Below are 12,591 nucleotides of genomic sequence, written 5' to 3' on the forward strand. Positions count from 1 at the left end.
GAGACTAGTCTAGGACATAAAGAGCATCTTAAGGAGACTAGTCTAGGACATAAAGAGCATCTTAAGGAGACTAGTCTAGGACATAAAGAGCATCTTAAGGAGACTAGTCTAGGACATAAAGAGGATCTTAAGGAGACTAGTCTAGGAGATATAGAGGATCTTAAGGAGACTAGTCTAGGACATAAAGAGCATCTTAAGGAGACTAGTCTAGGACATAAAGAGCATCTTAAGGAGACTAGTCTAGGACATAAAGAGCATCTTAAGGAGACTAGTCTAGGACATAAAGAGCATCTTAAGGTGACTAGTCTAGGACATAAAGAGGATCTTAAGGAGACTAGTCTAGGAGATATAGAGGATCTTAAGGAGACTAGTCTAGGACATAAAGAGCATCTTAAGGAGACTAGTCTAGGACATAAAGAGCATCTTAAGGAGACTAGTCTAGGACATAAAGAGCATCTTAAGGAGACTAGTCTAGGACATAAAGAGCATCTTAAGGAGACTAGTCTAGGACATAAAGAGCATCTTAAGGAGACTAGTCTAGGACATAAAGAGCATCTTAAGGTGACTAGTCTAGGACATAAAGAGGATCTTAAGGAGACTAGTCTAGGAGATATAGAGGATCTTAAGGAGACTAGTCTAGGACATAAAGAGCATCTTAAGGAGACTAGTCTAGGACATAAAGAGCATCTTAAGGAGACTAGTCTAGGACATAAAGAGCATCTTAAGGAGACTAGTCTAGGACATAAAGAGCATTTTAAGGAGACTAGTCTAGGACATAAAGAGGATCTTAAGGAGACTAGTCTAGGAGATATAGAGGATCTTAAGGAGACTAGTCTAGGACATAAAGAGCATCTTAAGGAGACTAGTCTAGGACATAAAGAGCATCTTAAGGAGACTAGTCTAGGACATAAAGAGCATCTTAAGGAGACTAGTCTAGGACATAAAGAGCATCTTAAGGAGACTAGTCTAGGACATAAAGAGCATCTTAAGGAGACTAGTCTAGGACATAAAGAGCATCTTAAGGAGACTAGTCTAGGACATAAAGAGCATCTTAAGGAGACTAGTCTAGGAGATATAGAGGATCTTAAGGAGACTAGTCTAGGACATAAAGAGCATCTTAAGGAGACTAGTCTAGGACATAAAGAGCATCTTAAGGAGACTAGTCTAGGACATAAAGAGCATCTTAAGGAGACTAGTCTAGGACATAAAGAGCATCTTAAGGAGACTAGTCTCGGACATAAAGAGCATCTTAAGGAGACTAGTCTAGGACATAAAGAGCATCTTAAGGAGACTAGTCTAGGACATAAAGAGCATCTTAAGGAGACTCGTCTAGTACATAAGAGCATCTTAAGGATGAAGTGAAGGAGCTAAGGAGGATACAGTCTAGTCTAATACTTTTCTACGTGGAATCAAATCAGTAATTAATAATTATATCAACTCCAGGTCTTGCGCAACGGCCCCCTTTTTTTTCCAACAAGTTGTTCTGGAAGCTTCTCCGCGTCCGTTGCTCTTCAAAGGCGGCGTTGTTGTTGTCGTTGTTGGCGTTGTCGTTGTTGTCGGCGTTGTGGAGCGGCGGCTCGTCAACGAGGCCGAGGCTCCTCTTATGAACACTTTCCACTTCCCTCTCCTTCAACGAGGGCGCCTGAAGTGGTGTAGCGCGCACTTCAGTCCCCCCCCCCCCCCCCGCCCAAAAAAGGCCTCTTCAGACCAAGGCCCCCCGTGCCGCCATTGTTCTGGCGCCGAGGGCGAATAAAAACCCGAGAGCCCTCGGTTGGCATTGAAGCGTGAATTCCTTCTCCGAATGGTAAAAGTGAAGCGTTGGAAACGTGCCAATCCATTCAGTTAAAAAAAAATCAATTTAAAAGAGTAAAAAGCCAAATGAAGCTCGGAGGCTTGAATCGAATGACTTGTTCATTTATTCGATTCACCAGCAAAGCAACTGCTCATCTCTTCAGAGCGAGTCAAGGATGCGTGGGCCGCCGCTCCGCACGCCGCCGAGCCACTTCTTCTTTTAAGCCTTTTGAATCGGCCTCGTGAAGGTTACTCCATTGTGAGGGGGGAACAAAATAATCTCTATTTCTTTTCTGCATGCTCAGGTTCGGGATGCTGAGCGACGAGGCGGCGGTTCACGCCGACAGCGTTCTGGCCGCTCTGGCCAAACACCTGGAGGCCAGACTGTCTTTCGGTGAGGAGCGCTTCACGACTTGAAGACGAGTCAAACTGACAGACGACGGCACGGTCCTCACTTCCCTGCTTAGAGTTCATTTAAAGATTTTTACTCATATTTTCTAACGCACGTTATAGAAGAACACGATCGCTGCTCCGAAGTCGAATTTAAAAAATAAAAGGTGGCCGTGTTTCTGCCATCAGGACCCTCGGAACTGAGGAGGAGTTAAAGCTTTCAAAAATAGCTTATTTTTAATGCGATGTCGTCTTTATTTAATTTAATTAGTTAACTCTTAATTTTCTAACATCTATTGGTGTCATATTTTCAACTATTGTCCTATTTATATATATATATATTAATATATATATTAATATATATTAATATTATGTATATATAAATATTATATAAATATAATTATGAGATGAAGATATAATAATTATTATATTTATATGTATATATATTTATTATTATATATAATAATACTTAATATAATTATTATATTTAATAAAAATTATATATTTATTGATTATAATTATATATATAAATTATAATTATATATATATAATAATTATACATGTATATTAATTATGATTGTATATATATATTTATATATATATTATGATTATATATATAATAATTATGATGTTTATATCATCATAATTATCATTGTTAACCAGTTCATGAGCTGCTAATGGCTTTCATCTCTTAGATAAGTTGGAGCGGGACATGATCCTCATGAGGAACGACGTTGGTCTTCGCCACCCGACCGGCGAGCTGGAGACCAAACACATCAGCCTGGTGGTGTATGGCGACCCCAGCGGCTTCTCCGCCATGGCTAAAACTGTGGGATACCCAGCAGCCATTGCTGCCCGCATGGTCCTCGATGGTCAGTGACGTCCGTCTGGAAGATTGTTTACGCCTCAGGAATTAAGTGCAAATCCTATTTAAAGAGTTTTATTTCTGCAGGTGAAATCCTCACAAAGGGACTCGTGGTTCCGATGACGAAGGATATCTACGGGCCGGCGCTGGCCTGCCTGAAGGAGGAAGGACTTCACTTCATGTACAAGAGCACCCTGCAGGAGTAAACCAGGTCAAATCCCCAGGACTCAGCTATTATTGTCTGACATTAATTGTTATAATAATTTGGTCTTGAAGCTAAATTGTAGGTCAAAAGCTGTAAAGAAACAACAAAGGCAGCAGTTCAGATGATATTCGGTAATCTGCGGTTTAATATTAACATTCTGACTTTGTCGACTGTGTCAGAGAAACGTTCTTCTGTGAAGATGTGTAGAAGCTCTAACGATGAAACGCCATGTTCGGCGTTAGAAATTTAAACTATTAACGAGCACAAATATTGTCTCATTGTAAAACTACTGTAGAAACATCCTGGTAAACTATTCCTGGAGAATAGATGGTCAATTATGTGCAGCTAATGTAGGTTTCTCTCGTCAGTCTGCGTAGCTAACGGAAGTTTCTCTCGTCAGTCTGCGCAGCTAACGTAGGTTTCTCTCGTCAGTCTGCGCAGCTAACGGAAGTTTCTCTCGTCAGTCTGCGCAGCTAACGGAAGTTTCTCTCGTCAGTCTGCGCAGCTAACGTAGGTTTCTCTCGTCAGTCTGCGCAGCTAACGGAAGTTTCTCTCGTCAGTTTGTGCAGCTAACGTAAGTTTCTCTCGTCAGTTTGTGCAGCTCACGTAAGTTTCTCTCGTCAGTCTGTGCAGCTAACGGAAGTTTCTCTCGTCAGTTTGTGCAGCTGACGTAAGTTTCTCTCGTCAGTCTGTGCAGCTAACGGAAGTTTCTCTCGTCAGTCTGTGCAGCTAACGGGAGTTTGTCTGGCACAGATGAGTCAATCATGAATCTGCAAGGTTTTTAATCTAAAACAGTGTAAGTGCAAAGATGCCGAACGTCTTTTCCTTTTCTCCCTCCATCACTTTGAAAACAGCATTTCATTTCTGCTTTGATTAAGAAAACACTTACAAATCAAGCTCAATACTGCACCGACCTTCAAAGTGTAATAACCTTCAACAAAAGAAACCTCACCTTAGTTACAAACTTGCTTCTCACATTTCTTCAAAGCCGTGATAGAAACAAACCGGTCCAACATCAGAACCATAGAATACCGTGAACCTTTTCTCAGGGTATTGTGTCGCTGAAGGAAGTCGTCCACTGTTCTTGAAGCCGAGAGCGGTCGGGAATTGTTTTCATCTTTTTTGAACGGGATCATGAGTTAATCATTTTATTTTTGTTGGTCAGAATTGATCTTTTCTGGGGTTTGCGCAACATTTAATACGATTGCCTCAGTTTCAATACCTCAAACATGTACTATAATACTAAATATTTGTCATGCACTTTAAATAAAGAACTCAAATGTTTAAAAGTATTAGTCAGTGTCTGATGATCAGCAATCATCAGTTTTTATTCAGCTTTTCAAGGTGTAGGATTAAAAAATGTCAAAAGTCTCCGATACCAACTTGTCTTGTTTGTCTGTGGAGCTAACGCTAGTTTGTCTCGTTTGCCTGTGCAGCTAACGTTAGTTTGTCTCGTTTGCCTGTGCAGCTAACGTTAGTTTGTCTTGTTTGCCTGTGAAGCTAACGTTAGTTTGTCTTGTTTGCCTGTGCAGCTAACGTTAGTTTGTCTTGTTTGCCTGTGCAGCTAACGTTAGTTTGTCTCGTTTGCCTGTGGAGCTAACGTTAGTTTGTCTCGTGTTTTTGTCCAGCTAATGTTAGTTTGTCTAGTTTTTCTTTCCAGCTAACGTTAGTTTGTCTAGTCGGTCTGTCCAGCTAAATCTAGTTTGTCTTGCCGATGTGTGCAGCTAACGTTAGTTTTTCTGGTTTGCCTCTGCAGCTAACTTTAGTTTGTCTTGCCGATGTGTGCAGCTAACGTTAGTTTTTCTGGTCTACTTCTGCAGCTAACGCTAGTTTGTCTTGCCGGTTACTTTGGAATAGTATCGCGTTGTTTTATCTCGTGGGCTAAATTTGACTGAGAAGTTGATTTAAAAAATTGGGATTTTAACAATGGAGTCAACAAATTTCAGCTGATTACATTCACGTAAATAAGAAACTAAATTTAAGTAAATGATAATACTTTTAAAATAATTATTTATCATAATTGAATGCAAACGTCATGTGGGTCACTGCCCTCGATAATTTCGATGGCAATATTATTTAGAAAGTTCTCAATGTCACATTTTCTTTGTTTAATGTTATTAACTCATGATCTTGATTCGGTAGCTCGGTCCTCGGCGTGCGTCAACGTTTTTTATTTGGTTTCCCAGACTGTAATATTTATTGTCAAGAGCAATATTTATTGTATTTTTTCATGAGGGGGGGGGGGGGGCGGTCACCTTTTTAACGGTTTGTAAAATGCTTTAAAAAAAGAAAATACCCAGAGAAATATTTTATAAGTATCAGATATATTTTTTAAAGTAATTGCATTCATATGTCGTTTATTCGTGGGCCTCCAGAGGGTTTCAGACGGGAGCGTTTGATATGTTGATATGTTTGTAGATTTGCATCTGAACGGCACAAAGACGCTCACGATCAAAGTTATGGTTTTATTTACCTCCAAGCAAATCTGTAATGTTTCGTCCTTCATGTTTTAGCCATTCACGACAAAACTCTCATGTTTGTAAAAGCTTGTTTTGATATCTAAAAATGTTTTTAAAAGTGACATGAATAAAAATAATTCTTTAATTCGTTCTTTAAAAGTCATTCTTCCTTTTTTTATGATTTAGATGCAGAGATAACTATTGCCAATGTAATCGCATTATTTTGATTCTCTCTTGCGTCTCATCATGCAAGTGCAATTAAATGATTTATAGTTGTTTTTTTATTGTATCAATGCATTCTAATTAAGTCTTTAATTGCACTGTTGACATAGCATCTGCCACTAAAGTAAAGGGAAGTGGAATGTTTCTTTAAGTTCAGTATTTAGGAAACTTTTCACGTTTTTAGTAACTTTCTAAACATCTTTGAAGCTCTTAACTGCAGATTAAACGTGCGTCATGTGACGACTCTTACTCGTTACTCCAGATTTATATCTCATACACAAACTGTAGATTAATGCTTATAATACTAAATGTGTTTCTACTGAAGTAAGTTGAGTAAAACTTACTGTCTGATGGCTGATTTACAGATTTAATCAATCGTCAGATATTTGTGATCCTGTTCTGAAGACCTTGCCTCCGCTCGGGCCTTCAAGTGAAAAACAAAAAGGCAATCCGCCCGCCTGCTTCCTCTCTGAGGAGGCAGCCATGCAAACGAGGCCACCACGCAGGGGTAATTGGGCTTGTAATTATGAGAAGTTAAAAATGCAAATTGCGGTGTGGCGCAGGCCGGCCGGTCAAGAGGACGCCTGGGACACTTGACCTATTTTCCGTCCTGAAAAGGCGCGTTTCTTGCGTTTTAGCCCAGATTAACACATGGGGAAATGAATTGGGATTACCAGTTGAGCGCAGGGATTAAAAAGCATGACTCCATAAAGGGAAAATATGTAATCCGCAGGCTGGACAGCACTCGGATTTAATCAGAACCGTCTTTATTTCTGTTTATTTAACTCTCCTGTCAGGCGTCTGCTCCCTCTGTCTCACGGCCGTGACCTTTGACCTCCATCCTGCGGGGCTGTTGATCGGGGGAATTTAGGCTGGTTCAGAAAGTCCCTCATGAGTAAACGCGTCAGCTCAAGCCCAGAAATGTAAATTCGTGTGACCTGCTTTTCCAGCCCTATAGGACTCGCATCTTAACTTTTATGTTTACCTTTTAGTTTTTTATTGTGACGGGAAAAATCCCAATCGGCTACAATTCTTAGGACGATTCTTTTGGATTTTTAACAAAAATAAAAGTAATTGTCCCTTTTACTTTTCCCCCAAAGCATGACCTCTAACTTTTTATGACATGCTATACATAAGAGGTGTCCCATCGTCTTGCTCATTAATCCCTCTGTTAAAGCTTTAAAAGGAAAATGCAGCACAGTGTGTGTGTGAGTGCATTTGTGTCGTCGCCCACGCCAACAAAAAATACTCACAGGCTCCTTCTTTGGTGTTCTTCCACTTATTTAATCCTCTAGCTAATAATCCAGCAGTGTTTCATGTCCAGCTAAAAAACAAACATGTAAGTACCCCATGCATCACATTTAGTCTGTTACAAAATCCAGAATATAAAAGCATTAATGTTCTCCAACTAAGCGATTAGGATTAAACCAAAACATTCAAATGCACTAAAAAAAATGGTAAAATATTTAAAAAAAATCTAAAAGTATAAATAGAAATTTGGTCCATCAAGTTGATTACTATAATATTATTTACATTAGATTATTATTATTTTTTGTATTATTCCAGGCCCTTATTTCATATTCGACTGCTGTTACCGTAGCGATGGTATTTACAGAAAGGAGTTCAGTGCAGGAGCTCTATAAAAGACACGCGAGCACAAGATAGCATTTGATGTAAAAAGGTTTTTTTCTTTTTCTCTCGCCCCATTTGGCTCAGTGCCAATAAATACAAAAGGTTTAGGACGAGTTGGTTAAGCGGAGCGGTACGGCGTTAAAAACAGCGGACGGTTAGTCTACAGCTCGTATCAAAGTTAGAAGTACAGAATGAAAAATACAAAAAGGCACAAATTACAAAAACCACAGGAAGTCCAGATCCACCGGAGGAGAGACCCGGTCGGTCCCCGAGTCCCCCGGAGCGCCGAGGGGTACGACGGAGTCGGGCATCGGGAGCTCCGTTGGTGACGGGAGGGTCGAAATGCTGTTCTCATTTGTAAAAGTTGAACAAGTTTGGGGTTTTTTGTTTGTTTTTGGGGGGTTACACCAGGGACGCCAGGCTCTCTGCAGCAGCGCTGGCGGTTCCCACCACAACGAAGGTACTGTCGTCGTCTGAGGACTCGAGGGTCTTCTTATCTTCCTGTTTCCCGATGAGACTCAGCATGGCGGTGTACAGGAATCGGTACTGCTCCTGCAAATCAAACCACCGGGCGGTTAAACTTCGGGGGGATTTCAGATCCTGACGTGAACCGCCGTAAATGAGGTTTTATCTTCTGAAGTGTGAGGCGTAACAGACGTGACATCATCGTCCGCATATTGCCGTACAATGTCGCTGAAGGCTCCCGGTCTCATGAGGTTCGTCAGCTTGGCCACCTGGAAGACGTCCACCGAGCCTTCGGCCTCCAGCTGGCGCGTCAGAGACGACAGGGCGCAGAACGTTGCCGCCGTGGCTCCTCCCACACTGGAAGAAAAAGAGAGGAGAAACTCCAACTGTGAAACGCATCCGTTCAGGACGGAGCGTCGGCGTTCTTCCGGGCCGGCGGAGGTCTTACTCGTCGTGCACCACGACGGGGCCGTCCCTGGCGGCGCTCTCCTTCACCAGGTTGAGCAGCTCGAAGGTGTTGCTGACCGGGCCGTCCGGGTTGGGCCAGCGGGGGGCCCGGTACCGCTTCACCTCCAGGGCAAAGTCGTCCTGCGAGAACGAGAAACGGTCGGGAAGATGCTTCAGGTGTTCCTTTAAAGACTCTTTTGTTGGTTTGTACTGCGCAACAATCCATAAACGTCACACACAAAGGCTTCAGACAGGATTCAGACTTCCAATATGCCGGATCACCAAAACGTTGAAGCTCTTCAGTAGAGGTCACTAGAGGTCACATCGTGGGGTCATTCAAGGGATTCATGGGATCAGAACATTTCATGGACCAACAGCCAAGATGGTTTCTTCCAGCTTGGACACAAATAGACATTTTGTTCTCGCAGCATTAATAATTATTCAGATATTGTAAAGCAGGCTAACAGCTGGAGACCAGACAAGTCAAACTAAGTGAAACTATCTTCGTGAAGAGAGAACCGGGGTCTGTGCCGCCGCTCTGACCTTCGTCGCCTCCAGTACGTAGTCCTGGACCACCAGCATGTCCTCGTTGGTCAGGCAGATGTGGGTCTCGCTCCTCTGAGTGACGGTGAACGTCTCGTAGCTGATTGGCTGCCCTTTACGTGGCCAGATGACACGTAGCTCCGCCTCCTTCGCCTCCTCTTCGGGCGTCTGACAACACAGGAAGTCAGCGGACGTGAATCAACAGCGTAACAATGTTTTGTGAGCGAGGACGTCTGCCCTCATGTCGGGGAGAGACGCCACTCGCAACTTTGGACTTCGTGAATCATTTTCAAGATGGCCGCCCCGTTGGGAGCATCGCAGCAAAAGTCAGGCGCTGGCGTTAGGATGTGGTTAGCCTAGCTTAGCATTAAGACTGTAAATGGAGGGAAACTCGTAGCCTCGCTAAAGAGTTATTTAGTGAGCATTTCTTACCTTTGGACAGAGCCAGACGAGCTCTTTCCAGTCTTCTGTGCTAAGCTAGGCTAATCCCTCCATGACTCTTTAAAGCAGCGGTGACATCGATGTCTGAGCGTCTCCTGAAGTCAAGCCACGTGCGTTCCCCAAGATGTTGACCCAAGTCTTTTACGTTTAGAGAGAACAGACGACCCTCAGCTGCTCACCTCGGCCGACGGCGTCCCCACCAGCGACACCACCACTTGGGCGCTGTGGCTCCAAAGCATCCTCCAGAAGTCCTTAAAGGTGCCGGGCAAAGGATTCTGGGTAATGATGAACTCGCTGCTCTGCCTGTAACCCTGCAGGAACACAGACCTCCGTATCAATGACGTCTGTGTTGTTCCTCAAGAGGACGAAACGTTTCCCTCCTGTTCCCCTTCAGATGCCTAACTCCATCGCAACGAGTTAAGACACGTTTATTTATTAAATCCATCGATCCATCTATGCATCCATCCATCTATCTACCTATCCATCTACCTTTCTATCTATCCATCTATTCATCTACCTATCCATCCATCCATCCATGCATCCATCTATCTATCTATCTATCTACCTATCCATCTATCTATCTACCTATCCATCTATCTATCTACCTATCCATCTATCTATTCATCTATCCATCTATCTATCCATCTATCTATCCATCTATCTATCCATCTATCTATCCATCTATCTATCCATCTACCTATTCATCTATCCATCTACCTATCCATCTATCTATTCATCTACCTATCCATCTATCTATCCATCTACCTATCCATCTATCTATCCATCTATCTATTCATCTACCTATCCATCTATCTATCCATCTATCTATCCATCTACCTATCCATCTATCCATCTATCTATCCATCTATCTATCCATCTATCCATCCATCTATCCATCTACCTATCCATCTATCCATCTATTCATCTATCTATCTATCCATCTACCTATTCATCCATCCATCTATCCATCCATCCATCTGCCTATCCATCCATATACCTATCCATTTATCAACTCATCTACCTACCTATCCATCCATCTACCTATCTTTCTATCTATCCATCCATCCTTCAGGAGTTGGTTCTTACGGATACGTATGATGCGTTGATGTAGTCGGACGTTTCCCCCGCCGCCAGAGACAAGCGCACACGTGACCTCTCGACTGCAAAGACAGAAAGAAGGAGAAGAAGAAGAGAGTCATGCGGCTCCGTCTTCACCAGATGCAGCCGGAGAGACGAACTACACATCCATCGATCATCTCCGTCTCCGTCGGACTCACCGGGCACCGCGGAGCACTTCCTGTTCTTGCCGCGGTTGCCGTCCTGCAGAGCTGCAGAGAAGTCGCAGCGCTTCACTCCGGAGTCACAGAGCAGCTGTGGAGGAACAGCAAGCATCTGAACCACTGGAGGAGGGCGGAAACAATGCTTCTGCATTCTGATTGTTTTTGTTTCACAAGCATTTTTGTATTCTTTATTCAGGATAAAGCCTTAAAATAATAAAAATATTTTGATTCAAAAGTTGTAAATATGTATTTTGAACACTGAGTAACATAGAAGTGAAATATATGGTTTGTTACAGGAGAGAATTCAATCCAAAATGGCCGTTTTGGAGACCTCGCCTGAATCTTCTGGGGCCGGTATTTCAAAACTTGTAATCCAGATCAGAATGATCCGGATAACCAAATCCCCCTTTCCTCAGCCACGGATCAACCTGATCCATCCCGGTATTTCAAAATGTTGCGGGATTGGATCAGATTGATCCTGATACCGGCAGATTGGGATTTCCAAATCCGTCCCCGCCCCCTGGATCAGACAGGAAACCGGAAACGGAGCGAACATTTTACGGAAAAAAGGAGAAGCTGGCACTACTGTTGTCTCTAAATCTAAGTATAATCTTGGTCAGTGTTGATGTGTCCTAAAACGAGATGAAAGGCAATCACTATATTGAGTTAACAAATTACGTAAATCCGCACAAAGTTGAAAGAATAGCTCGGCGAAGTCAAATAAAGCCGAGTTTGCGCTAACGCGAGCTAACGCTGCTCCATTGACTTCTGTGTTAAGGAGCTAACACGCTAGTAAAGAGGCTAGCGTCTGTATGTCGCGATCCACATTTTAATGCATTTACTCGCAATGCATTGGGTGTAGATTTTAAAATGTGTTGTACATATCTCCGATGTGAGGACAGGGATGTCTATGTGTGCAGTTTGTAAAGCCCTCTGAGGCAAATGTGTAATTTGTGATAATGGGCTCTACAAAATAAACTCAATTAAGTTGCATTTTTATGAAACAGTTGTCAACAAAAGAGATAAAACCTTAATATGCGTTTTCTTTATAGATGTTTGTGGAAAGAGAAGACAGACAGTTAACACAGAGCTGCTCCAAATGCTATAACCTTGAGCTTTGCTATGAACATTAAGTGTGTGTGCTGAATGCATGTTAATAAATACATTTGACTGATTTTCAACGAATACGTTGTATTATTTTTTTTACTTCAATTTTTCACTGTTTTCTGAAAAAGAAAGGAACGTGCAAAGAAAATAAACATTGATCAAACAGCAGTCTAGCTATATCTGTATCAAACAATGAACTTTGGGAGCAGTTACACTTCGGCTGGTCCAACCTTTTCATGTAATCTCCCTCAAATCCACGTCTGAGGTGGGATCAGGGTAATCCTGATTTTTAGGATCAAACTGATCCAGATTTCCCACCAAAGTTTTGAAATACTCAACAGCAGTGTTTAATCCAGATAAAAGGCAGGATTGGATTACCAAATCCGAATCTGAAACTTCAGGATCAGATTTGCTTTGAAATACCCGTTTTTGGGATCTGATCAGGATTTAATCCAATCCAGGAGGATTAATCCTGGTGGATCATTTTGAAATACCGGCCCCTGGACTCAAACGTCTCTAACGTTGTTCTGCTTCACTTTTTTCAAATTAAAACTTTGCAGGGAGAATGTTAACATATTTTAATAAGATTTGTGAGAGTTTTAAACCTTTTAACTGCCTCATTCCAAACATATAATCATCCTGGACGTGCTTTTTTCCAATTCGGACCTGACATTTTAATATTTCTTCTGTGTGCCATCTTCATTTACTCTCACCCAGTAACATACAGACTGATATGTTCACATC

At 42.1% G+C, this 12,591-nt stretch overlaps 2 protein-coding genes across 3 annotated transcripts in view; one reads left to right on the plus strand and one right to left on the minus strand.

Moving 5' to 3' along the window:
* aass (aminoadipate-semialdehyde synthase) overlaps nt 1-5,861 on the plus strand; it is a 30,630-nt gene extending 24,769 nt beyond the window's left edge. The window contains exons 22-24 of the mRNA XM_056416387.1: nt 2,097-2,185; nt 2,877-3,053; nt 3,134-5,861. Of these exons, the coding sequence (XP_056272362.1) occupies nt 2,097-2,185; nt 2,877-3,053; nt 3,134-3,252 (385 nt within the window). The 3' untranslated portion in view covers nt 3,253-5,861. The remainder of the gene's footprint in view (nt 1-2,096; nt 2,186-2,876; nt 3,054-3,133) is intronic.
* Nucleotides 5,862-7,189: 1,328 nt separating this feature from the next.
* The window catches only part of ptprz1a (protein tyrosine phosphatase receptor type Z1a), a 77,052-nt gene continuing 71,650 nt past the window's right edge, over nt 7,190-12,591 (minus strand). For both annotated transcript variants that reach the window (XM_056415713.1, XM_056415712.1), the window contains 7 exons: nt 10,738-10,831; nt 10,547-10,620; nt 9,640-9,771; nt 9,020-9,187; nt 8,478-8,617; nt 8,251-8,386; nt 7,190-8,116 (listed from right to left, as the gene is read on the minus strand). In XM_056415713.1, coding sequence (XP_056271688.1) covers nt 7,967-8,116; nt 8,251-8,386; nt 8,478-8,617; nt 9,020-9,187; nt 9,640-9,771; nt 10,547-10,620; nt 10,738-10,831 — 894 coding nt within the window. In that variant the 3' untranslated portion in view covers nt 7,190-7,966. The remainder of the gene's footprint in view (nt 8,117-8,250; nt 8,387-8,477; nt 8,618-9,019; nt 9,188-9,639; nt 9,772-10,546; nt 10,621-10,737; nt 10,832-12,591) is intronic.

This window comes from Pseudoliparis swirei, chromosome 6 (assembly GCF_029220125.1).
Source record: "Pseudoliparis swirei isolate HS2019 ecotype Mariana Trench chromosome 6, NWPU_hadal_v1, whole genome shotgun sequence".
NCBI classification, from domain to species: Eukaryota; Metazoa; Chordata; class Actinopteri; order Perciformes; family Liparidae; genus Pseudoliparis; species Pseudoliparis swirei.